Raw genomic sequence first — 21,578 nt, 5'->3', positions numbered from 1 at the left:
AAACAGTCTCACGGAGCCGCCAGCATGGCTGCATATTCTTTTTATAGTGTTGTTCCTCAGCACCGACCCCCCCTAGACAAAATTAAAGAGTTTGAGTGTTTCTCGTTTTCTTCTGTCTACCCTAAAACGTTTTTGTTTTTTGTGCTTTTGTTGTAAAATAAGAGAAGTATTTCCATGTTTCCTGTGGAATGCATGCAGGCCTGTCCCTGTGAGAGCATATAAATGATAATGATACAGCAGAACCCAACCTTTAGGATGCAGAGACTCTGTAAGAATGGTAGGAGAATTGCTGGGTGTGGAACATAAGCCCAGCATGATGTGCCCACAAAGACAGCTATGAAAAGGACTGAGGGCTATTGGACTGGAGGATGGCAAAAATGTTCAGTTAATCAAAAGCACCATAATTGCATTAATTTTTAGAAGATGTTTCGCAACTTTTTGTTGTTGCTCCAATAGCACCTATTCCAAATATTAATCATCGAATCCCTGACAACCAAATACCTAATGTTGGGAGTCATCATTTTTATTCCAGCTAAAAACACCCCGCTATAAAATACACAAAGGCTGTTTGTATGTGCCTGTAGTCACCAAATTAAATCTGCATAATTTCCTTCTTGTAAAACATTGTTAAATGGTTCTATGACTCAATAGGGGTTAGGCTCTGGAAAGGATCATTTTTTAAAACTCAGCATTAAAACAGATGCAAGCTCAGTGGCGGGCAGTGCATCATCAAAAGATTTAGGAAATAATTACAACATAGAATGAATAGCTGCCTTTCTTGGACAGAAAAAGAGGAGCGTGTTCCATAACATCACTATAATTTTATTGCACATTTCCACCGTCTTGCCTCACATTGTCTTCATTGTGAGTTTCTGCTGGTTTCCACTTCCTCATCCAGTGAATGACATGGGTAGATTTATGCTGCCCATCATAATGGGCAACTTCAATCTGAATTATGACATCATTTTGATGCATAGTCTATTATGCTAGTTATTTATTGTCTATTGGTTTACTGTTTTTGTTTGTTTGTTTGTTTGTTTTTTTGTGTTAATGTTGGTCTTTCAATGAGAAATGCATCATCTCTCAACGTTTTTTGGGATATGGCTTCATTTTTAGGTCCCAGAAATCTTTTCAAATCTACTATGGCATCCTTTTTCGATTCTCAGAAGTACCTTATACACTCTGGGTTGGGGCATATTACCATAAGATAATGGTGTGTTAGGGGAACCTCTGGAGAAAATGCTACATTTCAGCCTGAAGACTGTAACACTGATATATAATGTAGTTGCGTTAAGGTCAAGTTAAAGGTGCCCATAACAGAATAGGTTATAAATTACCATAATGGCAGGCACATACATCAAGTAATCACAGTTATGGAATGGGAGACTTTCCTGTGAGTCACATTTTTGGAGATATAAAATCCAAGATTTTCCTAACTTTCAAATTAACAGATAAGGTTAAATCTGCACTCCTCCTGTCTGGAATTACTCCTCCAGTCTTATGTTCAATTCTTCAAGTTGACAGGTTTGGCTTTTACTGAAATATCTTGATAGCTATTGAATGGATGCCTTGAGATTTGTTGCAGACATTCATGGTTCCTGGACGATGTATCCAAATGACTTTGGTGATCCTTTGACTTTTTTTCTAGCACCACCATGAGTTTCACATTTGTGGTTTGTCTGAAATGTCTCCACAACTATTGGAAGGATTACCATGAAATTCAGGTCAGACGTTCTGATCAGACATTCATGTCCCCTTCAGGATGAATTGTAACTTTTCTTGTAGCAGCAAAGTCAGGTTAAAATGTGTCCCTTTCTCCCACACCGTTTAGGAATGATATCCTTTAGTTACTCCCAGAATGCTTCAAAATCATGTATTTATTGTCATAAAATGTGTTTTTTTTTTTAAGCCACACAACCTATGATCCCAATGCTAAAAACACCAATACATTTAAACTGTGCTTATGTGTCTTAGGTGGTTTTGAATTCAAAGTTGTTTTTTTAAACCTATCTATATCTAAAGAAAATAACAGCAAATGCACTTTTTAAGCACCATCCTGCATCTACATGCTGCATCACCATAGTCAGCATCTTCCTTGTCGGCCTCTGACTAAATGCCACTGTTTCAAATGAGAGTTGGGTAATGAAAAAAATAATATAAAAAATTATGAGAAAAAAAAAAGATGAACGTGAAAGCGTTTCCTTTTTATTCTCGGGTTTCACCTCTGGGATATTTCAAGACATGACATCAGCCCCCACTGTGATCCTCTATTTGGTGATTATACATTATCTACAGTTAGAGAGTGAATTGGTCTTTATGGAAAAGCTCTCTCTACGCTAACTACAGACGGTGTGGATCTCCTTCATACAAGCAATCTCTCAGAGCTCTTGATCTGCTTTGTGTTGGACTGGACTCCCACTATACATGGAACCATGTTAATCTGCGGCTCTGGCACTGTAGCTGGAGTGACTTATACTTACATTGAATACAGTCTCTATGTGCCTCTGTTATTTCTGTGGGAGGGAGGGAGCCATGAGAGAGACAAGCCATTCCAATGCCATTTCCAGTGGCAGTCAACGAACGCTGGGGTTCTCAGAGCACAGGAGGCTGTGAAACGCTTAGAGCTCCTTGCGTGTTCGAGTAAACACCCTCTTTTGGTCTGAGGCCCCTCCAAGGGTCAATACACTGTTACATCACAAAAGCTGGATTCATGGTTAGTTGCTCCAAGGTCTAGAGGAGGAGAAGAAGGGCACAGTGCTGCCTCTCTTGTGCTCCTTGTCACTTTTATAGAGTTATCTTATGTAGCTTCCGCCTCGCATCGTTATTCTTGTCCCTCTAATCTCTCACTCACCTCCTTTTTAATTAAGTGTCTTTTATTTTATAACGCTCCCTCCTTTCATTCAAACTAATTTTGAGGATGCTGTTTCACTCCTCCTTTCCTGTCTCTTCCGTTTTAGCACAACACACACCCTTTCACTGTCACCTTCTGTTTTCCATTTTTCCTGGATCCAGGTAAATGTAGGCTCGGAGAGATTTTGGTGACCGCAGCCACTTTCTGCCCACACCACAACGTAAAATGCACACACCCTTAGGTAGAGGTGGAAGTGTGGGAGGAATAAGATGTATTTTTTTGTTGACCAACAAACCAGCAGCATCACAACCAGAGTTTTCAAATTTAGAAACTTGTGTTGGATGCATCTGCTCTCTGAAGGCTTTACTCAGGAAAATTACAACGACTAGGATAGCATTGTAGAAAATGCTGAAGTAAAGACTTGTCTTTTGAAGTAAAATTTGCAAAGTGTATATTTCTTGTGCCTGAACATAGATTAGACTCCAAATGATCATCTAATGCTTGAGAGTGATGGTTCCATAGAGGAACAATGCTACCTCTGGTGGTTATATGCACTCAATGCAAGCTGCAGGATCACTCAGTCCATTCATCTAATGTTTGCATATTAGAAAAAACTTTGGGATTTGTGCAACAAAAGGCAGAACACAGTTGAATATAAATATTTCCGGAAAGAAAATCAACATTCATTTGAACTAGTTGCATATGACCTTAAAAACAGAGAAGAAAAAAATGGTAATATTTCCACAATAAGAAGCGACTAAACAAATACAACCCTATAATCCTCCTGTACATGGAGAGGGCTTGTTACTGAAAGTCTAATAGTCAAGAGACAGAGAGAAAATTAGTAGCTAGCTACAGCCTACTATATTTTTCTTTGAGCATATACAATAATTAACTTTATATATACGTTCCCAAACCCAATGCTTAGCCATCGCCAGCTGTGTACTTTTGGTGCCAGCAACCAGGCGGAGGCCACTGTCATTTCCCAACAAGGATTCGGTCTTATGTAGACTTGTCTCATATGAAGCCTCTTGGCTTAAACCACCACACTTGTCCCAGTAAACCAAACCTTAATGACAGGCTTGTCTAAAGCTGGAGTCTGTAAAAATGCTTCTGGGCACTTCTATTTGTCTATGTCTATTTGCTGTATTTTCTGTTCTGAGTTTATGTGTGCTTTTCTTTTATATTCCTGGTTTTTGCTTCCGGTTATTGGAGAAAATGTTATGACAGCCATAAAAAAAAAATGGCACCCGTACATTTGTCCTATGCTGTTTCTGGTTCCAGCTACTGAAATAGAAGATAAGTGTGCAATTTATAAAACCAGATTTCACTCCTTCCTTCTCTCAGAGGCAGGCAGGATGCAAGCTCAACTGAAATCCCGGTGGGGCCCTGTTTTTTTCTCTTTTTTTTAGGGCCTATTTTGAATGGAGCCTTTCTACAAAACTCATTAATATCATAGTACAGTCACACCTATATTCGCTAGCTGAACTTCCTGCAGAAATCCAAACAGGACAGAAAGAGACAGATGGACTTTTGAGAATTCCCCATGTTTGCCTCCCGCTAGAACAGCAGGCCTGTGTAGAGCCAGGGCTCTGCCTTATGAGGGGCACTCACTAAGGCATCACTGAGACTCGTTTCACAGAAAACATCCATCAAAAGGCTTCATTTAACTAGAGATGAAAGGTGAGCCTTTTAACTCCTTCCTCTACCCTAAGCCTGGCCTGTTGACTTTCTCATCTGTTTATGTTCCGATGCATAAACATCGAAAGCACCTTCTGTATACGAGGCTCCTTCCTGCACATGATTAGTGACAGTCTGCATGAAGTCCTCGTATTTTCCACATGATGAAAAAATATGACCCCGACACTGGATCAAATGCTTGCTCTGTTCTGCACAGTGTACTCTTCACTATGTGAACATGTACATCTGTTTGCACATGCTGACATGTAGCAAACAGCAGCATAACTCTTGGTCATATGCACAGCATTTCAATTCCTGGACAGGTTTCCTAGACAGTAGATATTTCTGTGCATTCTTGTGGCTGCTTAATACATTTTATGCATGTGTGTACTTTTTTTTTTTTTCAGACTGCCTTTTTTTTTCTGTTTTACTGCTAGTGTCCTGATGATGAGACAATATTGTTCGTAACCTCTATATCAGTGAAACCCACTGAACTGATAAGGCAGGACAGCAAGAGAGCATCGGAATGCAGCTGCCAAAGGAGATGATATTCAGATGATATTAGAATGAATATCATTTTGAAGCCAACTAACACATCAGCTGTGGCTCACCAGGTAAAGCAGGTTGTCTACTAATTGCAGTAACAGCTGTATATTCCCCAGCTTCTTCTTTCCACATATCATATCTTTTCTTGAGCACGACACTGAATCCAACTAGCTCCTGATGGTTTGGCCAGTGCCTTGTATGGTAGCTCACTGCCACTGGTGTGTGTGTCTGTGTGTGTGCACAATGTAAAACAATTTTTTTCGAAAGATCTATCAAATTATTGCTTCATTATTTATCTAGTATAAATAAAAATACAGTATACAGCAAGTCAGTGACACCACTGCTCGACATGGAAACAAAGTAAAATCTGGTATTTCTTCCATTACAGTTACAGTTGTATGTAAACCAAAGATAACACTGTGTTTACTGTCGTGTACAGTGTGGTAAGAATGCACTGGGGATTTAGGTAATTGGATGACAAGCTAGTCTACCTCTATTTTTATGTATGAAATGAGTATGTATGGTAATTTCATGGCTAACTAAAATATTGTTCATGGTAATTTGCGTGCACAAGGTGTCAATCATTTGTGGAGGTATGAGGCTGAGTTAAACCTGAGTCCTCAGAAATCTCAAAACAGTCCTGTTCTAGAAGTAAATTCGCCATTCAAGATTTGTCACAGCTACCATATGATTTCCTGATCAAAAACTGAATTTTCAATACTGCGTTTGTTATGTTTTCGGGTGGCCTTTGCTGTGCTCGAAGGGCTCAATTTTCTTCCTTATTTTCCTTTTTTGTCTTCCTCAGTTGCAATATGGAAACATTTTGGCACAGCAAGATCACAGCTTTTAAGCTTAGAGCCAGAGATGGTCAGAAACATCACAATCATCAACAGACTGTCAAGTGGGTTAACACACGTGACATGAAATTGTGCTTTACGGAAACGAGTACAAACAGAATCCAGCATATTCATAAAAACTAGGACTTTATACTTAAAAGGGTGGAGCTCTTCCTGCTATTACAAGACTATATTCAGGCTGCCCCAGGGTTAGAAGGAATGCATGTGGGTGTGTCTGGTGCATCCACACTGAATGTGTTACATAAACTGCAAATATGCATCAAAGGAAGCGGCACCACTGAAGCTAAATATTGCACCCCCTGCTAACACACGCACAGCCAGCACTGAATTGGTATAACTTGACTTTTGTATTAAAAAAATATTTCTAAAGCTGCAGTCATTTCTACATAATCCCAATCTGAGAAAAATGTAGAGGAAGGCAACAGGAAATACACATGAACCATGTGACCAGGTTGCCTTTTACAACTTAAAACACCATTTCACACATTGCATTCTAAACTCTCGATTAATCCTCAACTCTAAGATAACTGATTTACATTTATGTATCGAGAAATTAGTGTAATTAAGGTTGTTAGAAAAACAACACTTGACAAAACAAATTTGCACAATTTATACATATATATTTATATATTAATAGATATACCAGATGGATCTTCAATTTAAAGACTGCACAATGTTTTGTCTGCTAATCACTATACAGTAAACTACAACGGATCAATTCATGATAAATATTACAGTCATGACTGAAAGGACGAAGAAATCTAGGTTGGCAGGAATATTAATTGTTTCACCTTAGTACAGAAAATATCTCAATAGGCAAAGGAATAAAAGCTCTTTATTTACATGTATGCTGTTGCTGCTGGCGCAAAGCGACCTTTTATTTAGCAAGACTCTCAAGAGTCAAGAGTCTACAGCCATGCTAACAGCTCTGTGAGGTCGTACTTACGGACAGTGGTGATTTGAGCGAAATGCAAACCTCACCATGCTAGCATGCTCACAATGACAATGCTAACATGCTGATGTTTAGCAGGTATAATGTTTACCATGTTCACTATCTTAGTTTAATGTGTTAGCATGCTAACATTTGCTAGTTAGCACATAATTCTAAGTACTGCTGGGGCTGATGGGAACGTCAATAGTTTTTGCAGGTATTTGATGCTAAACCAAAGTTCAGACAAATTAAAATTTGACCTGATGATAGTGCAAAATTAAAAGTTGAGGGGATCACCAACCTTATAACAATTCATCCAGAGAGGGACATGAATGTTTTTACCAAATTTCACAGTAATTCATCTGATAGTTTCACTCACTTCACTCAAAACAAAAAAATCACTTAATTCATTAGTGTTCATTGTCTGGGAAACACACATGTCTGTACAAAAGTTCATGGCAATCCATCCAGTAGTTGTTGAGAGCTGTTCAGTTTGGATCGGTGGATCAGCTGACCAAGAGACATTGCCATCCCTAGAAAAAAAGATGTTGCCTGAGTTGTCAGTTTGCGAAATGAATAATCAAGGTTTAGAGAGATAATTAAACACGGGTCCATGGTGCAGCATGATAAACAGCTTGGTTAAGTGAACATAAAGTTCATGTAAGACAAATTAACCACTGTGGCAGAAGCAGAAAAAGTAATAAATCTTAACTTTACATACAGTACATACATTTCTGAACCATCGTGAGATATACGTACTACAAGATTAAAAGTAAAAGATATATAGTAAATAAACAGAATAAAGGCATTCATAGACCAGGAAAAAATAATTCTCTGGATAAGCTTATACTTTACACAATTTTAGAAACTCTCATCCTTTGCATTTTTTGTCTGGTTCCTACTGACATTGTTAACAGCTACATTACAGTTTACAGTGTAAATTCTCAGACAGTTGCTAAGCATTTCATTCCATTGCTTATTATACCATGCAATGTGACCTTACAGTGGAGCAGCCATGTGAAATGCTGACTCTGGGCCCCAGAAATTGGCCTTTGTGGTTCTCTACCTCAGAAACCACACCTCAGTGTTCAGCTTTTTTACAGTTTTTTACAGTTTACTGACAGATCTCAACTCTATTCTGGTCTCAGGTGCAATTGATTGAAACAGACAAATATAACGATAGTAAATAGTAAATATAGCAATAATTTTCTTATTAAACGTTTCAAGAAGGGACTTGCAACCCTGAATGATATCTACCTATCAAACAAGGGACTATCATTGCCTGTCTATGGTGAACATAGACTGGGACATGAATACATATAAAAAGGCTTTCTTGGTGTCTTTCAAAGTGGATCATTTAACTATTTTGCTTTTGACATTTAAACATCTTGACAAATAATCATGCAGTGTAGCACTCTATTTCCGCAGAGGGATTGGCTCCCAATACCAAACACGGGCAGGATTTGAACCACCACTGGCACAACCTAACCCTCCATGCTAAAAATTGCACTAGGAGGTTCTCTCTGAGCGCTATTCAGTGTTCACTTTGATGTTGGACTTCAGGATTTACTTTTAAGTACCAAACCGCCCTCCTCAGAACTTTGAACCAGTCCTCTAACACACTGAGTTATTCGGTAGGAGAAACTTAAGCTCCATTTCTTAGTGTCCTTAAATCTTTCATCTTGATATTGGACTTCAAAATTCACCAATGATTGAATCCACAATATCAGAACTTCAAAGCAGTCTTCTAACAGCCTGAGAAACTTGGTCAGATACTTCTGAGTTGTATTTCAGAGCATTTGACTTCAAAATTTAGTGAGCTTAATAAAGATTGAACCCACATCCTCAAAAACTTCCAAGCACTCCTCTAATACCCAGAGGTAGTTTTAAAAAGACTTATATTTGCAATATTATGTTAGAGCCTTTGAGTGTTGGTGTTGGATTTGAGGATTAAACCCAAGATTTCAAAACTTAAGAGTGGTCTTCCAACACCCAAGGCTATTTAACCAGACACACTTGTGCTTAATTTTTCTTGGAGCCTTAGACTCTTTCCTTGGGACATTGGACAGCAAAATTTAGTGAGCATCAAAACGATCAAGCCCTTGAACTCAAAACTTCTCAACAGTCCTCTGACTCCTTTAGCCATTTGGTCAGGACCAAATGTCACTGTGCCATTTTGTGCCTGTGCAGTGACAATGAAGTGGAATGTATGAAATTTAAAAAATACAATATGTCTGCTTCTGCTGCATTGGTTTTGATCCTTTTTTAAAAGCTGTCCATCATGAGTCCAATTTTAAAGGAGTGCAATGCTAAATAGTGAAGTACTCTTTTAAATTGGGGGGCTGGCAAAGACAGATTTATAAAAAAAAAAGAATGGTCAATACTGCAACAAAGGCTGAGATATTAAGACTTTTAGTCCCTACTATGGCTCTAAAACAATGGATCCTACATTCCCCATTATGCAACTCCATACAAGCTTTCATAGACCTTACTGCTAAATGACCACATCTTTCAAACTTTGTTCCCCAAGTGTGTAACACTTTCTTTTGTAAATTAAAAGGTCCCAAGCCCAGGTTATAACTCTAATGAGATCATCAGATGATGCCTGGCTAATGATGCCCCCTCATGCTTAAAATAGTTGGATACACCTTTAAGAAATTAACTGCCCTTCCCACAGTGACCAGGATGTTATGAATGAGAGCCAAAAGCGATGATTGAAGACCCTTTGACCAAACAACACTGATGCACACGCAGCATTCTTTACATAGCAGCTGACCACTGAGGAGTAGACCTGGCTACAACATCAAACCAGGCCCTAAAGCATCACTGGAGCCACAGGAACCAGACTCTGCTCATAGTGCCACCATCACACTGGTGTTTGTTAACTACTCTGTCCATTTACCTTTCTGTTTCTGTTTCACTTGTGCCAATGTATGTCTGGTTGTGCAGATGGCAAAAAAGAATGTGAGAAAGACCACAGTGAAAGTGAGGAAGCATCTTCATGGATTAAAAGAAGAGGAAAACAGAGACTAAATAAGCAGGTTAGCAAGATACAATAATCCCAAAACCAGTTCACTGGCACCTGATCCAACAAACAGAATAATTTGGTACTAGAATAGGGCTCGCATAGCTGAGCACACCAAGTCAGAGCTATCATTACAGAATAGTTGCTTCTCTTTCTAAGTAAGAGACAAAGGACTGCGTCCATTTTAGCACAGACATGATTTTTTCTCAAGCTGTTACCATGCACTGAAAGCTCCTTCAATTAAAAACAATACTTAAACGAATCTCAGTAAAAGAAAATTACAAACAAGATAAAGTACTGGCAGGAAGACCAATAAAAAGTATTATAAGATCCCCTATGATATAATGCACAGATAAAAGACAATAGTAAAACCCGCTGACCATCAGAAGCTACAAATCTCAGTGCTATGAAACCTCTTCCTGCAGTCCGTGCGGTGGAAAAGCAGCTTACTGCAGGGTGTCTCGCGTCTGGCTGGTTGAAAGTCCTCTCTGAAACAAAACTCTATTCAGGTCAGATTAAGATCACATTCTGACGGAGGACAATGGGGCCACTGATCTAGGGCCAGCAGAAATAGAGAAGATTGCTTCACTGACCTTAGCTTGAGATACATTTTGTTCCAGGCGACAGCTGTAGCTAGAAAGCAAAAAAAGACAGAATTACAGACACTTAAGGTAAATCATTTTTGGTAATAAGGGTGAGTAGAGTATTATAGACCCAATTTCACAAATCTTATCAGTTAAATTGATCGTGAAACACTTTTTTGGAGAATGGGTGTAACATAAAAATTGTTTAATAGTTCACAACAACAGTGCTCCTACAGCTTTTTATTGGGCTGTTAATACTCTGCAGGGCACCCCAGAGGAAATGATTCATCTCAGGTGACAACAGCTAAGATGCTCTGCACTACTGACTCTTCTACTAAAGGAATGGTTCGCCATTCTGAGTTCAATGGGGAGACTGATACCACTCTCATATCTGTCCACATGGCTACAGCCAGCAGCCGCTTAGCAATAGCTGAGCCAAACAACAGGAAATAGTTAGGTTGTCTCCGTCCAAACGTAACAAAAAATCTGCCTATCAGCACCTCTAAAGGTGTATATATATCTTGTTTGTTTAAGCCGTACAAAACCCAAAGTGTAAAAAGCAGTTCGCCCCTTTTAAGGAGGTTACGTTCCAGACTATTTCTTGCCTCTGAGCAGTTGCCAGGCAAACAGTTTAGAATTCAGGGAGGTACTGGTCACAACCAAGAAATAGTCCAGCACATAAACATCCATATAATGGCAAATTGTCATTTTTAAAAGTAGGTTTTTGTGCGAATTCAACAGATATATTAAACCCCCCCATTTCCAATCTTTGTGCTCAACTAAGCTAACAAGCTGCTATCTGTAGCTTCATAAATAGCCTCATAACAAGAATATATGAGAGTGGTATTGGTCTTCTCATATAAAACTCTTTGCTACAAAACAAAAAAACATTTTTTTATAAAATGTCTGACTTTAGCTTTTACTTCCTCAGTTTTTCATTTACCCTTACAGGATCTACATCCAAATGTAGATGCCATGCTGTGGGTAGCCACATTGCTCTGACTGGCAAGTGATCTGTGCCTGGGGTAAGAGGATAACTCTTCACATCAGTCATTTTGTAGGTGAGGTGGTGGCGACATTGTCACAAGGCCAACAATTTACACCTTGTTGCGGCAGCAGCATCCACAAGAACTGCTGAGAACTACAAAACAGTAAAGGTTAAAGTTGTAGGTTGTAAGTTGTAGTTCCGATAGTCACACAAAAATAACAGTATAAATCGGTGGTCCGTGTACTATTGGATCTTAAAACCTCAACCATAACCACAAGTGTTAGGTTAGGGTTGATACAGATTATATGGATGTGCTTTAAGACAGCTGCCCATGGCACTCTCGTGGACTTGGGCTACTCTTAACCCATTAGTTCCTGTGAAGCTGCTGAGGAGGAAGCTGTAATGAAACGTGTTGGATGATGAAGTGGTTTTATCGGGAAACCCAGCTTTATAATTACTGTTATTACAAGTCAAGCCTCCCTGTAAAACATTTAACATACACATATTCTCTTTCTCGTTCTTTGACCCTTTCCTATCCAGCTCAACTATGGTGATTCCAACACAGCAACCTTGTGACTCTTGTTCTATTAGAGCAGTATTTTAGCATTATAAAACACTACAATGCGAGGCATGTGAGGAGATGTCACATTATATGACCTCAACCAAAAAAAAATGCGATGAATACAGTTATCTTTAGAGCATATCTCAATGGAGTAGTCTGCGATACTTTTATATTTAAAGAATCAATAACACCTTCCTTTAACCCCCGTATTTAGCGTTTAATACATGGCCTGTAACACACATGGTGTAGCAGATATATGGACATTTTTAAGTGTTTATATATTTATTTGCCAACAGTTATAACCTGTAAAGTATCCATGATGTATAAACAAATGATGAATGACTGAAATTATAATATAAAATAATTCTAATCAATATATATGTCTTAATATTTAATATAAATATGAATCAAATGTATATATTAATTAAGTTAATATTATTAAGTTACTACATTTGAAAAGCCCCTGAAGAAATCTAGTAAGTGGACTTTGAGATAATTTTTTTTTTTTGTCAAGACGGCTGGTCCCGACATCCAGAAACGCTGAGTCTGTTTGTATGAGTTTGGAACACATTTAAAACACTTTTAAATCTGCCCATTAATCATTTGTACATGTTAATATTATATTATAGTTGATAATGTATTATAACACACTGTAATGATTTGTACACATGCCTAATCATATATCATTACATACATGTTACACTCTGTTATTAATAATTTATTGACTGTTTATACACCAGTTATGGATTGCTTGTAAGAGGATTGCTAACTAGAGGGAGTTAAAGTGTAAAAGAGGTGTTAAGAAACAACTACAAAGTTTGTTTTTGAAGACAGGCTTACAAAATGAATAAGTAAAGTAAGTATCCTTTGGCTTTATTTGCAGGAAGGATATGCAAATTAATTAATAAATATACGGTATATTTTAATATGAACTCCTGGGAGACTACATTTTTCCAAAGTAGCAACTAATGGGGATCCAAATACACAATAAACTACAAATAAGTTAAAAAGTGTCTCTCTAACTATACATAAACTACATAGACATTATGTTTTATTCTCTCTGACACAACACATTGCAAAATGGTCTTGATGTTTGATTAAACAAGCCTATTTGGATTTGAATGCTTTTGAAAGAAATACACCACTCAAATATTACTGTAAAGCGGAGAGTAGCTGCTTTTAGGAGAACGCATGAGCATTAGAGTGTTAGCAGATGTCTTGATCATCTGGCAGTTCAAATTTTAGACAAAGTAGAGAGGGAAATCCTTCATAACCACACCAGAGCCCATCAACAAATACATTACAAACCTCTAATAACATGTGACCTTATATACCATATTACAGAGTCTCCACCCAGCACTAATCCTGACAGTAGTGACTGAGGATCCCTTTGATGAATCAGTCAGTGCCTCAGAACATTGACAGACTAAGCCCATTAGAGGACAACTAATAGTACCAGAAGCAACTAGAAGGGTGCAGACCTCCGCCTAGGCCAGTGTCAAACAACATACACCCGAGTTCTGAGGAAAAAAGATACAATTCATAGTAAATTATCCGGATCTGCCACAGAATTTAATGGGTTCTTCCCTGGCCCATGCTCCATCCCTTCACCAAGTTCAGTGCAAATCGGTACTTTTTTGCATTTAATCCTGCTGACAAACAAAACAACAAACAGCACAGGTGAAAACATGATCTGCTAGATCAGCAAGAAATATCATCTCTTTGAATGGACTGCCCACAAATGTCCAAACCTTGGCTCTACTCAAAAAAAAAAAAAAAAATGTACGTGCTAACCTGCCAGAAGTAATCAGAGAAAAAGAAGGTGATTGTAGTGCCTTTGCAAACATTTAGGACACTGAGGTCATGTAATATTACGGGAAACTTTGGAAGAGTATATTGATGTGAAGAGGTGTTTTTAATCTGCAACTACTTACAGTAACATATTACATGTTTCTTTAAGGATGATTCCAATATTTTTTAGCCATTCTAGCAGGATGGATGTATGGATGGGAATGTTGATCTGTGGGTGGATCCACCGCTTTGGTCCAGACTGAAATATCTCACCAGCAATTGGATGGCTCTCCATTAAATTTGGTACAAATATCAACAGTGTATAGAGGATGAATCCTAATGACTTTGGGAAATCCCCTGACTTTTCCTCCTGCGCCACCCGCAGATCAAGGTTTTCACTCATCCAGCGAAAAATCTCATCAGCTACTGGATGGATTGGCACAACCATTTTATACAGCAATTTATGGTTCCCAAATGCTGTACCTCAATGACTTAGGTTATCCTTAGCACATGTTAGCGTGCTAACATGCTAAACTAAGACAATGAATATGGTAAACATTATACCTGCTTAGCATCAGAATTTTAGCAATTGTCATTGTGAGTGTGTTACAATGCTAATGTTAGCATTGAGATCAAAACATTACTGTGCCTAAGTGCAGTCTCACATAGCGGCTAACGTGACTGCAAAAGTCCTTTTAGACAGAATTTAAAAATTTCCAAAATCGCGGCCCTGGGAGTTTGCTGTTATTTTTGTCCAGCTGTATCTTGCCATGACTCTGTATGCCCTACAGACTTAATGTATGTAGCCAGAGATTCTGAATAATCTTTCTGCAAGATGGGAAGTTTAGCCTAATGAATGTTATTTTCATCAAAAATAAAAACTTTGTTAATTCTAAATAAAGATATTTAATACCAGCTCCTCAGCTGTACTTGTGTTAGCCCCTAGACCTGTTACATAGAGAAAATTACTGAAAACTTTTGTGTTTAATCACTTAATTTCATCCAGATGGAGTAGTTTTGGGGGAAAAAAGTCTTTCTGAAAGAACAGCCAAAAGCTATAGAATGCATAATTAAAACACAAGAAGTAAAAAAGCAACTGCACTGTATGAAAGGCACAAACTCCTGGCTTGGCAAAGTTACCAAAAACCTCAAAGGAAAGATTATTGCATTTACAAAAAGGGAAAGGAGAAGAAACCACAGATGTCGTCAAAAAAGAGGGTTTATCCTTGAGGTTACTGCTTCTACGTAAATGAACGTGGGCTGGAGGGCCACATGAATACCAAGCCTCTGCTGTGAACATAAACCTCCAAAGAATCTCTAAGGATTGTACGCTCATGTATAAATACGCACACTGTATGTTCTCATGAATGACACATGTGCACATACAAAATTAAAATGAGAGACAGTTATTTCTTTCATCAGTTGAGACATAAACTCCCGCTGACCCTCCCCTCAAATCAGTGGCTATGGATGTGGAGCCCCAGACTTCTTTCGTCAGTGTAAACAGTCTAAATAAAACAGTGTTTCTCTGGTTTGATGAGTCCTTCTCTGCAGAGATGCATCTCTCTGAGGGGAAGCATTCATTAGAGCACTGCACCACCCACATGCAGTTAACCGACCCCTCGACCTCACATTAACAATCTCTGCAGGCTGTGTTATGAGTGTGTGTGTGTGTGTGTGTACTTATGTGTGTGTGTGTGTGCATGCATTGAAGTGTGCATGTGGTTTTGGGGGTCTGATGGCTTTCCCGCTCCGCGGACCCTGTTTCCAGTTTCTCTTGGAAACTCCCACTCAACGTAAGCAGAGTTTTTGAGCCTGTTGGTTATGTTGATGTCTTTTTATAAAGAATAACTGCACTCACAAATGCTTTTGGCAACTTTTTCAATTCCACAGTAGCAAGAAAACAAACCCGTTTGAGTTTGTGGTCTTAAGTAAAGTATGTTTTTTTTTGTAAGTGTGGACATAAGGCCACAAGTTACTGTAGAACCTGCAATGAGGGATAGTTTGACATTTTTGGAAACCATGCTTATCTGCTTTCTTTCCTGGAATTAGACAATACCACCCTCATATCTGTAGGCTAAATAAATCCCCCTACCAGCCCCTCAAAAGCACACTTAGCACACAATTAACACTTGATAGCTCATTTGTTTAATTTGTACAAATATCTAAGAAAACAGTCAAAATTAAAAGTTGTGGTTTCAAAGGGTTATGAGCAGTTTTTGGGCCAGACACAGTGACTTCCTGGAGTTCATTGTCTTGGGCAAGCTAGCTGTCTCCCCCTGCTTTCAGTCTTGATGCTAAGCTAAGCTAACTGTCCTATGGGTATTACTTAACAGACAGATAGGAAACTGGTATGGATCACTTTGTCTAACTGTTGTCAAAAAAGCAAATAAGTGTAAAACAATTCCCTTAAGACACAGTCAGACATCAGCATAAAGGCCTGAAAAAACAGAGTCCCGCTTATATATAAAAAAATGAATATCCTATTCTCCCCGACAGAGTATCCAGTTAGGATCACTTGCTATTTTGGTACTTCATAGGGAATTGTGGGACAAGTGGGATTCTAGCGACCATAAAATGACAACACTCTAAAACTAAGGAATCATGGGGCCAGTTTTTTAGGACTAGACAGACAGAGAGGTGAGAGGCCGGGGATCTTGTGGTGATGAAGCCGTGGATGGCAGGTGTTGATGCTAATAAACTCAGATTTATCCTGCAGAGTGATCTGGGTTCACACTGATGTTATGCCAGTCAAATTGTTGCTAAGACTGGTCACCAGCCAGAATGATTATAGACAACACTGAGATGTTGTTCTTTGAATACCTTAGCCTGATGCAGGGACACGGACAGCCGGGAAAAGCTTTGCAGACACAATGGAACCTGGCCAAGGTGGAGTAGAGTGTTGCAGTGTGAACCACTGGCAGGAAAACAGAAAAGAAAAAGGTTGTAAAACACCCAAACATTTTGTTTGGTCAGCTCGTGGTACTGGGACAGAGGCCAGACTTTCCTTTTGTGGAATTTGGGGAGAGAAGCAGAATTTTGAGGAGTATTTAAAGGGCTTAAAATTGCTGGAAATCTAAAATGCAAGGGAGATAGCCTCATTTCCTGCAGTACCAGCTGTTGTGTGATCATTCCTCCCAGTCACGCTGAACCAACTTTTATGACAAAGCAAATCTTTTTACTCTGGAAAAAAGGGTGGCACACATTGACTTTAATGTTTAAAGGGCTGAAAGCATTAATGATGGTTATGTTAAGTGATCCCTGATGTTTACTGATTAATGACACAATCTTTTATTCATGTAAACTTTAACACCAGCCTTGACATCAATCATTCAATAGGGGAATATATCAAATTTCCGAAGAGATACACAGATTTGGAATAGAAGATTTAAAATAAAGATAGATTATCAGTTAATTTATTATAGCGCAAAGCATTATTGTGAGTTTTCCTCACAGGCTAAACGTAAACTGCACAGAGGCAGACGTACTGTACGTGACTTGGTTGCCTGGCCAATGTTTTACTATAACTCATATGGGCACTAGATGTCTTTGTTGGCTTGGTCTATTCAGTAATCGGTGTCTTTTCCTGGAATTAATGTGTTAAATAATACAATTTCTCGAAAGTTTTGTTCATCAGATGGTTTGTCTTAAACTGCCTTTTAGGCTACAATCTACTAGGCTACTTCAGATAAATTCGATTTTGTGATATTTTATTGACAAACGTATCACACCCGGATGAGATTCTCACGATAAATGCCTTCTTTATTAATAGATAACTTTTACTACAATTATTATTTATCTGTCAAGGGCAAATTTTAATTCAAAGCATCTTTAAAAAAAGGACCTAGATATTTGAATTCATGTTTCACCACTGTTTTGTCCTCGTTTTGAAAGTAACCCACACCACATGTCCACCCACACAGATGTTCTTCATTATTTTGTGTGATTAGACATCCTCTCAGGACAGTGTGGGCATGCACAGCTTGCGTATCTCCCTGACTCACCCACTTGTTATTTTGCGTGTGCAGTAAGGCAAGACAACATCTTAAGGGCTCTTTAAACCACACAGTTTGACTTGCCACAGCAGGAAGAGCACTTGTGTGACTAATAACATTAATGACATCTGCAACCTATTTAGACGCGTCAGTTCCAACACTGGTAGTGATGCACCTAAAAGCAAACGAGCCATTAATAATATTATTAGTATCATCCATGTTTTTCTTTATATGATAAATTAAAATGTCTGCCATGATAAAAGGCATTTTAGTAGCACATGGAGTGAAGAATTCAGGCACCTGTCATTATATCGATTACACCTGTGCTTTTCCTACTCAGGCATTTCAAAATGTCTTCTATGAAAACGACCTATTCCAATTATATCCTCACTTACCTTCCGCCTGAGCGGAGGCCCAATCAGCCAGAATGACTCAAAACACCTGTGTGGGTGTGCAGTGCTTTTAAAAGTGAGGACAGCAAGTTCCTGTGAAATCGAACCCTGCCCAGGATAAATATATATACATATTTATGCACCTTACTCTTTAGTTTAGAGCAGTGGTTCCCAAACTTTTTCTGTCACGCACATTTTAACTTGGCATCGCAGGAAAAGCACGGGTAATACTACAGACATTAATGACAGCTCCTTTCTAGCAATGAGTTCAAAGCAATGCAGCAGTTAATAACGTTATCATTTACACCTGTGTTTGTGTCTGTGTTTGACCAATCAAAATGTTTGCTGAAAAAGGTGTATTAGACTTTTCACTTTACATTTTAATCTCTCTGGTCATGTCTGTCCCCTCTGCGCTGGCTTTTGGAAACCACCGTCTTAGACATAAGATAATGACAATGTTATCCACGAAGAAAATAAACATAACAAAATTCAATCAAGAAAAAATCATTAATCTTTCCTCTGTTGAAGATCCTGCCCTATTAGAGATCAAATTTGCACTGCATTTTTATTTACATAAATCTGGATACACAGTATATTGCAATATTCCAGGCTGAATGTTTCCTTTTCTCATTCTAGTGATCTGAGCTGTCATATATGGACTCTAATCTGAAATTAGACAAATAAAGCAAACACTGCCACCCACATATGCACAAGAACAACAAATTTACTTACACAATTTTTTTTTTCTTTCAACCTCACTGCACACACAAACTAATCACACACACTCCGCCAATTAACCATGCAATTAAGCTTGTCCCTAGGAGTTGAAGAAGGACAGTTTATCCAGGTATGTAAGGGCCTTGCATTTCACCAGGCCATAGTAGGTCTGTAGCAGTGAGCATCTTCCACCCTTCTGTCCCAGGTCAGCCCACACCGTTTCTAGTTCATGGCTCCCCATTCCCGCTGAACTGAACAGATAGCTGTAGCAGCAGGCGTTGTAGCGGATATGTTTATCTCCTGAGAACCTGGCGCTGTGGGTTGGTGCCACACCAGCCTTCTGAGCACAAAGGCCCACAAAAACATCAGCTTTCACCGGTGCCCAGACTGCTGCAGATGCTACGTACACTTTTCGGACCACATCTTGGGATAGAACATAAGCCGTCCCATCACAGTATTCAGGCAGGTACTTGTCAGGGTAAAGAACTGGGGGCAGGTAGCCAGGACTATTGCGGTCTCTATCAGGTGAGTCTCTCTGGATCACCCTACCTAGATAAAGGTCCTCAGGGTGCCTGTGTAGCCCAAGCAGGTAGCCGCTGATGGCAGGGAGGTTGACGAACACAGAGTCATTGGTCATCAGAACAAAGCGTGCCAGAGGACAGAAGGTGATCACCCAGCGGAGTGCCAGCACAGTCCTTTCTGTTGGGCCACGGAGGGTCGAGTCAGTCACAGCATGACCTTGTACCATGTCCCCGTAGCGGTCAGACTCTCTCATGAGAGCCTCTTGTGCAGCTGAAGTCTGAGTGGATCCTAAGAAGAACAGTACCCTCACCGGGAAGCCTTGGATGAGTGTTTGGTTGGCCCACGTCCTCCTGACTGCATTTCTTTGGGTGATATTAGCTGGTGAGCTGAAAACTAGCGTGAGGAGGAAGAGGTCAGAGTTCCTGCAGGCGTCAGGGTTAGTGATGGGGTAGGCCTGGGACACATTCTCCCTGGCGTTGCTCAGGTCTAGTTTCCTTGCTTTCTCCCTTACGTCAACAACAGTGCCATCAGTGTAGACATAAGGCGTGGGCTGCAGGAGGTACTCCTCAACAAAGTCAGCCCCAAACAACAAGGCATGGAAGAGCAACACGTTGAAGAGGAGGAAACACCACTGGTGGGTACGCAGCTTGCACAGAGAGCACTTGATCATGAGACGGAAAAAGAGAGAATATGAATTTGCATAAATGTTGCCACTCAAAATTAGATGATAGTTTATAAGCCGCAAAAAATTAACATTGTACCTGCATGACACCTGCTTCACCAGCCTTGTTGTTTCTCCGGGTGTGTTGGACCTCCCGCTGTGGCCAGTTCTGAAACAATACTAGCTGACAGACAGGGTTTCCACTTTCATGAAACTCTAGTTGCATGTAACCCTGCACCCCAACCCCATGTTACAAGCCTCATGAAGAGGAGTTTATCCTGCTTCATGCATGCAACATTAATTAGCTGGATCATACTGCAAGGACATTATAGGGGACTTTTCACACATTACAACTGACTAAAGCAACCTCTTAAATTTGCAGGTTTTTCAGTTTCTTCTTGAATATTTTTATCCTACAGAGAAACAGAGACTCTAGATCTATGAGTAAAATATGACATAAAAAGAACCTGAAAAAATCTACAGCAAAAACACAGGTGTTAGATGCAAATTGTATTCCATAGTCATAAATGTATGTAACTCACTTTCAGCCACACAAGCTACACAAGTTTGTTAAAATGTGATGCATTATCATAAATTAAACTGACAAACAATATGTAAATAAAAATTTTACAATAATTCAGCTAAAGTGAGAATTAAATGATAATAATAATGGTTGGTATGTATGATGTTGATTTATCATGTCGCTACAAATTTTTTAAAAATATAATTCAAATAAGCTCAACTGCAACCAACTAGAGCAGCAAAATGATACACATTATACACATTAATACATCAGTAATCATCATCCGAAAATATAATACATAAAAGTAACACTTGTTTCTGTAGAGGTTATTATGGTCATCAGTAATGAAGTGTTTACAGCACATTTTAAATGTAGTCTGTATAATCTGAAATCTTAACCATATTTCAGGCCTCTTTTCGCAACATGCTGTAATTACTGTGTGAAGAGTTCACTTTAAGGTTTTAGAACATTATCTTTGTAGCAGTTTTTAGGTCTTCATGATACCTTGAGCATAAGACAAAGGTAGAAAACCCTCTTACTCTGGCCCCTACAGTGAGAGAGGATTGGTGGAATTCAGAGGTGACAGGAATAAGAACCTCCTGTCACTCTCAGTATTGAACTGCTGATCAAAACATCACAGTAAACTGATCATATTTAGAAGGTTATTACTGGAGAAACACTGTACATTACATCAGTAATAGTTTTACCTAGAGGTAAACTATAGAGGTAATAGATTACCAATAGTTTACCGTAACTTTCTAAAATTTCAGATAAAAACAAACTTTACATTACAGGATTTTTCAAGGCCCCTCTCATGTTGGGGCCCTGGGTACTTTGCTCCACTCTTCCCCTCACCACTAGACCTCTGTTTGTATTACACTGGAGCGGACCTCACACTCAGTCCAGCAGGTGGCGGTAACGCGCCATAACGTTGGATGCCAACCGTGTAAATC

General features: G+C 39.1%; 1 protein-coding gene and 1 long non-coding RNA gene across 3 annotated transcripts; both read right to left on the bottom strand.

The window, feature by feature from the left end:
* Positions 1-7,267: 7,267 nt before the first annotated feature.
* Positions 7,268-18,463, bottom strand: LOC120806622. Of its 2 annotated transcripts, none has more exons than XR_005709725.1 (5): positions 18,351-18,463; positions 16,639-16,732; positions 10,484-10,523; positions 10,271-10,378; positions 7,268-7,398 (listed from the first exon to the last, which is right to left on the bottom strand). It is a non-coding gene; the product is annotated as an uncharacterized LOC120806622 (long non-coding RNA). The 2 variants fall into 2 exon arrangements; XR_005709724.1 differs by lacking the exon at positions 18,351-18,463 and adding an exon at positions 18,206-18,254.
* A 556-nt stretch (positions 18,464-19,019) lies between these two features.
* LOC120806865 (beta-1,3-galactosyltransferase 9) lies at positions 19,020-20,275 on the bottom strand. Its single transcript, XM_040158381.1, has 2 exons — positions 20,203-20,275; positions 19,020-20,102 (listed from the first exon to the last, which is right to left on the bottom strand). Exons 1-2 carry the CDS (start codon positions 20,206-20,208, stop codon positions 19,020-19,022), a joined length of 1,089 nt encoding a protein of 362 aa, XP_040014315.1. The 5' UTR covers positions 20,209-20,275.
* Between the last annotated feature and the right edge of the window lie 1,303 nt (positions 20,276-21,578).

The sequence above is a fragment of the Xiphias gladius genome, chromosome 20 (genome assembly GCF_016859285.1).
Source record: "Xiphias gladius isolate SHS-SW01 ecotype Sanya breed wild chromosome 20, ASM1685928v1, whole genome shotgun sequence".
Taxonomy (NCBI): domain Eukaryota; kingdom Metazoa; phylum Chordata; class Actinopteri; order Istiophoriformes; family Xiphiidae; genus Xiphias; species Xiphias gladius.
The sequence above is the reverse complement of the archived record's forward strand: the minus strand, read 5'-3'. Positions and strand labels throughout refer to the sequence as shown.